We start from the raw sequence: 7,686 nt of genomic DNA, 5'->3' as shown, positions 1-7,686 counted from the left end.
CTAAACCTAGAACCAAGCGAATAGAAAACATTTTCACAATAGGAGAGAAAAATTCATCAAAGTCAACTCCATTTCTCTAGCCAAAACCTTTGACAACAAACCTCGCTTTATATCTAGGTGCAGATGTATGTTTCTCTTGCTTTACTCTAAAGATCCATTTATTTGTCAAAGCTTTCATATCATTCGGTAACTCCACTAACTCATATGTGCCATTCTCATAAAGTTACTTCATCTCATCTTACATGGCTTCTATCCACTTATCTCTATGAGTATCTAGCATGACTTCATCATAATCTTCAGGTTCTCCTATGTTAGTCAAAAGTATATACTCATTAGGAGAATAACGTGTTGGCTTTAGCTTCTCCCTAGTAGATCGTCTACAAGAGGTTTCTGGAGCATCTAGAGTAGTCATTTGAATATGAGTTGGTGGATGATCAATCATAATATCATTACTAGGAGCATCTTTAAGTTCTATACTCTGATGATCATTCTGATCTTGATCTCCATCGACATTAGTATCTTGGATTCCTTCATGTGCAAAAGATGTGTCAGTATTAGAAACTGGATCAACATCAACAAAGCTCTTATTAATCTGAGAATCTATTTTCTTAGTCTTGTTAATATCTTCAATTATTTGGTCTTTAAAGAACACAGTATCACGACTTCTGATAAGCTTCTTATTAATTGGATCATAAAAGCGATATCCAAACTTATCTTGAACAAAACCAATAAAGATGCATTACTTAGTTTTAACGTTTAATTTTAATCTATCATCTTTTGGAACATGCATACAAGCTTTACACCCAAAGACTTTCAAGTGATCATAAGAGACATCCTTTGTAAATTAAACTCTGTTTGGAACATCACCATCCAAAGCAACAGTGGGAAACAAATTAATAACATAAACAACAGTGTTATGTGTTTCTGCCCAAAAGAAATTTGGAAGTTTAGCCTCTGAAAGTACGCATCTAACTCTCTCAACAAGAGTTTTATTCATTCTATCTGCCAAGCCATTCAATTGAGGCGTCTTGGGAGGAGTCTTCTGATGACGAATTTCTTGCACTTTACAGTAGTTATCAAAAGGACCAATATACTCACCATTATTGTCAGTGCGAATACATTTTAATTTTATTCCAGTTTGTCTCTCTGATAAGGCTTGAAACTCCTTAAACACATCAAGTATTTGATTTTTGAATTTTAAAGGATATGCCCATAACTTGGAATGATCATCAATGAAAGTTGTAAAGTAAAGTGCACCACCTTTTGATTTTACTTTAAAAGGACCATACAAGTCAGAGTGTACTAGCTCTAGTAGTTCAGACTTTATTGAAGGAAGATGACTGTGAAAAGAAACTATTTTCTATTTTCCACCTAAGCAATGAACACATCTTTTCACCTTTGCTTGTTTCACACCAACAGGCAAATTCTTCTTAGTCAAACATGTGATCCCCCTCTCGCTTATATGACTGAGTCTCTTGTGCCATAATTCTGACAAAGTTTCACTTTCTACCAAATTTATAGAGTCCCCAAAAATTAATCATTGTGTCACGTATAAATTTGAATGCTTTCTTCCTCGAGCTACAATAAATGAGCCTTTGGTGAGCTTCCATTGGCTATTGAATAAATCATTATGGTAGCCATCATCATCTAGTTGTCCTACAGAGATTAAATTTAAAAGAATGTCTGGAGCGTGCTTGACATTCTGAAGGACTAACGTTGTATCAAGATTGGTCTTCAAACAAACCGTGTCAATACCAAGCACCTTAACCTCACCAGTATTACCCATCTTTAACACACCGGAAATAATAGGAGTATAAGATGAAAAGAAGTCTTTTCTCGGTATGACATGCGATGTAGCTCCAAAATCTACTATCCAACTTATATCTTGAGATACAAAATTGATGACGTTTTTATCACAAGCAAAAAGAAGGTCATCTCGGACAACAACAACAATATTGTCTCCATTATTTTCTTTTTTCTTTCCTTCTCTAAGGTCTTGCTTCAACTTATTGCAAAAAATTTTCATATGTCATTTCTTTCCACAATGATGACATGAAACATTTTGATACTTGGATCTTAACTTGGTTCTACTTTTTTCTCTATTTCTCGAACCTCTTATTTTACCTCTCTCTCGATCTTCTGTAAAGAGAACGTCTGAATGTGAAGATGTGCCTTGAGATCTTCTTCTGACTTCTTCATTCAACACACTACTTTTTGCATATTCTATAGTAACCTTACCACCGAAAGCAGAATTTGTTAAAGAAACTCAAAGAGTTTCCCAAGAATCTGACAGAGTATTAAGAAGCCAAAGTCCTTGTATTTCATCATTAAAATTGATACTCACTCCTGACAACTGATCAAGAACACCTTGAAAATCATTTATGTGATCAAGAATAAGACTGCTCTCCTTGTATTTAAAGGTCATTAATTGCTTTAGCAAAAATAACTTGTTATTGCCAAATTTTGAAGCGTAAAGCGTCTCCAACTTTTCCCACAATGTTCTAGCATGCGTCTTATTCACAATATGGTTGCGAACATTATCTTCAACCCATTGCCTTATATATCCACATACTTGTTGGTGCTCAAAATCCCAATTTTCATCTATCACATTCTCGGGTTTATGAGCAACAAAAATGGAAAGATGTATCTTTTTCAGGAATAGTAAATCTTTCATCTTGCTCTTCCATATGTTATAGTTACTCTAATTTAAACACATCATCTTGATCATATTACCCTCCATTAAAAAATCCTTGATAGACAACCAAGGCTTTGATATCACTTGTTATGACGTGAGGACGCAAACCCGAAAATAGATAAAATAAATAACATCAAATTTAACGTGGGAAAAACTCTTCAAATTGAAGGTAACAACCACGGGATCTTCGAAGTCTGAAATGCTCCACTATAACAATAAGAGGGTTATAAATATTCTCCAAAATGATTACACAACAATTGTCAAACAAAGAGAAGCAATAACTATACCAACAAAAGGAATAGGAAGAAAATTACCCAAAATAGAACTACTGTTCTAGACCTAAATTGAGATGTTTCTGACCTTGAAATCTAATCTTCACCGTTCAAATCAAATACTAAGATATTAGAAACACTCCATAAAAATTTTAGGCCGATCCAACGGTTAATGAATTGAAAAACACAATTTGAACATTTCTGATCGGAGAGGTAAAACTGCTGCGGAAAACATCATTTTCTTCTCTCTTCTCTCATGTTGAAAGCTCTCTCAAAACCCCCTCTTATATGCCTAATGTCTCTCAAAGACACTACCAATGAGAAATTATATAATTTTCTCAAATCATCCTATTTATAGAGTGATACTTTTTTCTAAAGCCAAAATCAACTTCAAATAGGATTATAATTCCAATCATTTTCCAAATAGAATTAGAAACCAAATTAGGAAAATTATTTCAATCCTTTTACAAATAGGATTAGGTCATGGGCCTTTGGCTGGAACATGGACCATATTCCAACAAACCCCCCTACAGCCAAGGGGTCAAATGAACTTCAAGTGGAGGAACTTTTGACAGGCTTCATGCCTATTGATGTTCTACAAAACACTTGTTTTTCTGCGATCACCACTTTTGTAAGCATATCTGAAGAATTGTCATTAGTGTGTATCTTCTCAACCTCAAATAATTTCTCTTCCACGGCCATTCTAATCCAATGATACTTTCTACTAATATACTTGGACTTAGAATGAATGGTGGAGTGCTTGATGAGATAAATAACACTCTGATTATCACAAAATAAGACAAACCTTGATTGCTCAAAGTCAAACACTCTGATCTTTAATATTTGTCCCTTCAAATGAATTGATCTTTAGTTAATGTCTTTTAGCAATTGAACTTATACATAGTGAAACATAAGTTCTTTATAAATCAAAGTTATGTCTCACCGCTATTGCAGCATGTATTCTGGGTGCAGAACAAAGCAGTGGATGTGCTAGCCAAGGAGGAAGCTAGAGAAGGGAGCCAGAGCACGGAGGCAGCAGTTTTTGAAGTTCCACCAATATAGTTAGGGATGCACTACGAGCAGACATTGAAGGATCTTTCCTTGTTAAAAATTCGACATGTACTAACACAGTCTTTTCCGGCCATACCACGGCCCAAACTTTATCTATGGGGGATGCCCCATCAACTGCTAACTACTGGGCTAATTTAACTTATATAATATAATATATAATCTCGTATTTAACAAAACTTTATTTTTAACAATTGTTTAATTTTAATTTTTTATATGACATGTTTAGTATCACAAGATAAAAGGGCATGTTGATACATTTTTAAAAATTTTATTTACTTTTTTAAACTCAATGTTAAGCCAAAAACAAAACGACAAAATAATTAAAACGAAGAAAGTATTCCTTTCATTTACTTTTACTTGTCCATTTTAAACTTTGCATATTTTTAATTTAATATTTATAAAAATATTTATTTATTTTTAGTACATTAAACAACTGACATAAATTAAAGAGCACAAAAATGAGAGCAAAAGTGCAAATGACCCTCAATTCCCACCATCAAAAACTCATTATTAATGATTCCTCTCTAAGGCAGTTTTTGGTCCCCTCAACAGCCTAAGAAAAAGTGTCAGTCAGTTGTGTAACTGTAGCACAAGCTTAAAGGTCAAGAAGCACGCCCCAAACTCTTAAAAATCCCTATTTATATCCCCCCAAATCCCTCCTAATTTTCCACACCAAACTCCCCATTTCTACTCTTCCTTTGCTTAGTCACACATTCTCTCTAGCTAGTCAAGGCTCACTCTCCAAAGTAAGAGTCTTATTTTCTTTCTTCTCTTTTCTTGAAAATGCAAGAATGAAGAACACAATTTTCAAGATTTGTTAACATTTCTTAATTGTTTTGAAGAAAATGCTAAAAAGTTGTAATCTTTATGCTAGAATGAAGAACACTATTTGCAACATTTCTTGAAATTCCAAGAAAATGCTAAAAAGTTGCAATCTTTATGCAGAAAACATGGCTTTAATCAACAGTCCTTCCTCTTTTCTTGAAAATGCAAGAATGAAGAACATTATTTTCAAGATCTGTTTAACATTTTTTTGAATGTGTATACAAGAAAATGCTAAAAAGTTGTAATCTTTATGCAGGAAACATGGCTTATTTTGGGATTTACTTTGTTGGTCTTCTTGCAATGGTGTCATCTGTTTATGGTTATGGTGGAGGAGGTTGGATTAATGCTCATGCTACTTTCTATGGGGGTGGTGATGCTTCTGGGACAATGGGTATGCAGCATTTTCTTTAAATTCCCCAATTTTTTGCCTTTTGAGTGAATTTAGGTTAAAATTTGTGCTGATTCTTGATTTATGAACAGGTGGGGCTTGTGGATATGGGAATCTTTACAGTCAAGGGTATGGTACAAATACAGCAGCTTTAAGTACAGCTATGTTCAACAATGGGTTGAGCTGTGGTTCTTGCTTTGAATTAAGGTGTGTGAATGATAGGCAAGGATGTATGCCTGGTTCTATTGTGGTTACAGCCACCAATTTTTGCCCTCCAAACAATGCCCTCCCTAATAATGCAGGGGGCTGGTGTAATCCTCCACTTCACCATTTTGACCTCTCTCAGCCTATTTTCCAACACATTGCTCATTACAAAGCTGGAATTGTACCTGTTGCTTACAGAAGGTATGCTTTTGGTTAATTCTTGGTAAAATATGTTAGTACTATTTGCTTTGTATGTTGCTGTTTTGCTATTGTATTTTTGGGATTACACTTTTATGATGTTGTTGTCTTAGTAAATAAAAGAGTGTTAAGAAATGTTTTGTATTTTCACAACATGAGTCATTTTACCCTCAAATGCTAAAGGCAAAGGTTATTTTTTCCATAAACCTTAAAGACATGTCTAAATTGCTTAGCCAAAGGTTTGGAATTTCTAATTGGTCCCTTTTAAAAAGACCTCAATTTACTTCTGCATGCAAAAAAAATTAAATGGTGAAACCACATGGTGTGGTCCATTGATAAAGATTCTAACTTTATCGCAGGAAGTTTCCCATTTGGCTTTTTTCAATGGCACTCTATTCTTTAGCATTTACTTCTTTCTTGGTAGTTGTAATATTAGAAGTTACACCAAGTTGTTGCCAATATTGTTCCCATTGCCTCTTTTCAATTGTGTTCTTTAGCCTTTTACTTATTTCTTGGTTTTGGTAATACTTGGAATAGTATAAGTAACAAAGTTACAAATATTGACACAATATAAAAACATAACATGACCAATTTTGGAATCTCACTGGCTCAGTTAGTTGACTAGTGAAGTATTTAGTTATGACTAATTTTGGTAATCTTAATAGCTTGGTTGGTTGACTACCTGAATTTTCACGTTATGACCAATCTTTTGTCCAATAAAAATACAGGGTACCCTGTAGCAGAAGGGGAGGAATCAGGTTCACAATCAATGGACACTCATACTTCAATTTAGTACTAGTAACAAATGTTGGTGGTGGTGGTGATGTTCATTCTGTAGCTGTTAAAGGATCAAGAACTGGTTGGCAGCCAATGTCAAGAAACTGGGGACAAAACTGGCAAAACAACAACTACCTTAATGGTCAAGCACTCTCATTTAAGGTTACAACAGGTGATGGTCGCAGTTTGATCTCATACAATGTTGCCCCTGCTCACTGGTCGTTTGGACAGACATATGCTGGTGCTCAATTCCACTGAAAACATTTGATAGCTTTAGTTAAAATGGGTTTTTAAGTTTTTGAAGTATAATACTACTAGTATTTTTATGCATACTGATTTGGTCACTAGTATTAGTATTGTGACTATTTAGTATAGTTAGTATTTTGGTTGTAAAGGTGTGGTCTTTAGGGTAAAAAATGAAAGGGCATATTTTAAAATTGTCCTTTTTTTCATTTTTTTTATGAATTAAGGGTTATTCTACTTTTGGAACCCTAATTCTTGAGGCCACTCTTAGTTTTTTTTTGGTTTTTTGGTTTTTTGGGGGTGTTTTTGTAATTTTACCTTCTGTGTAGGGCAGAAGAGGAAAGCAGTGGTGGACTTTTACCACCCGCAGTTGTTAGGTGGGCTTTCGGTGGGGGGGTGGTGGTGGTATATTTTTGGCAATTTTTAGTTATTTTTGAAGCCTTTCAGCCTGTAGCTGGAGATGGACCTTGTGTTTGTGTGGAGACTTGAAAGTGTAAAGATCCATTTAATTAGTAATATGATTCAAGAAGATTATGCTTATGTATTGAACTTTTGTAGTATCTTTCTCTCTTTTCCTTTATATGTTTTGTCCTTTTATTTTCTTTTCTGTTTTAATTTGCTTGTTTGGTTTTTGATATGTATAAACATATCAAATTATCTTTTAATTTTGTTGATTTAAATATGTTATCTAGAAAATTAGAATTAAAAAAGCTATCAATAAACGACATAGGGTTGATAAAGCATTTAAAGTAGCAGCCAAGTTAAAAAAGCAACTGTCATCAGCCTAACTTTCTGACTAATTATGATAAACCATATTTTAGGAAATGCTTAAGATTTTTATGTAATCCCTTAATTTGAGGATTAACAAAGAATCTTACAAGAGAAAAAAAAGAAGGTTGAAAATACACATGATTTTGTTCCAATGTTGCAAAGAAGATTCTATGCTTGTGAAGGACAATTTCCTTCCACAAATAAAATAAAGATAAGTTGAACTTTTAATTTACTATCAAATA

At 33.9% G+C, this 7,686-nt stretch overlaps 1 protein-coding gene across 1 annotated transcript; it reads left to right on the top strand.

Moving 5' to 3' along the window:
* The first annotated feature begins 4,574 nt into the window (after positions 1 to 4,574).
* Positions 4,575 to 7,222, top strand: LOC129880159 (expansin-A1-like). The gene is made up of 4 exons (XM_055954075.1): positions 4,575 to 4,784; positions 5,120 to 5,254; positions 5,344 to 5,656; positions 6,382 to 7,222. The coding sequence occupies exons 2-4, from the start codon at positions 5,125 to 5,127 to the stop codon at positions 6,686 to 6,688; spliced, it is 750 nt and encodes a 249-aa protein (XP_055810050.1). The 5' UTR covers positions 4,575 to 4,784; positions 5,120 to 5,124; the 3' UTR covers positions 6,689 to 7,222.
* The last annotated feature ends 464 nt before the right edge of the window (positions 7,223 to 7,686 follow it).

This window comes from Solanum dulcamara, chromosome 2 (assembly GCF_947179165.1).
Source record: "Solanum dulcamara chromosome 2, daSolDulc1.2, whole genome shotgun sequence".
NCBI lineage: Eukaryota > Viridiplantae > Streptophyta > Magnoliopsida > Solanales > Solanaceae > Solanum > Solanum dulcamara.
Note: the sequence above shows the minus strand (reverse complement) of the source record. Positions and strands in the feature narration are given on the sequence as shown.

Excerpts from the sequence above, each read along its gene's own strand:
- LOC129880159 (XM_055954075.1), top strand. The coding sequence starts at position 5,125 with ATGGCTTATTTTGGGATTTACTTTGTTGGTCTTCTTGCAATGGTGTCA. Across the intron at positions 5,255-5,343 it reads TGATGCTTCTGGGACAATGG|GTGGGGCTTGTGGATATGGG; the intron begins GTATGCAGCATT and ends ATTTATGAACAG. Across the intron at positions 5,657-6,381 it reads GTACCTGTTGCTTACAGAAG|GGTACCCTGTAGCAGAAGGG; the intron begins GTATGCTTTTGG and ends ATAAAAATACAG.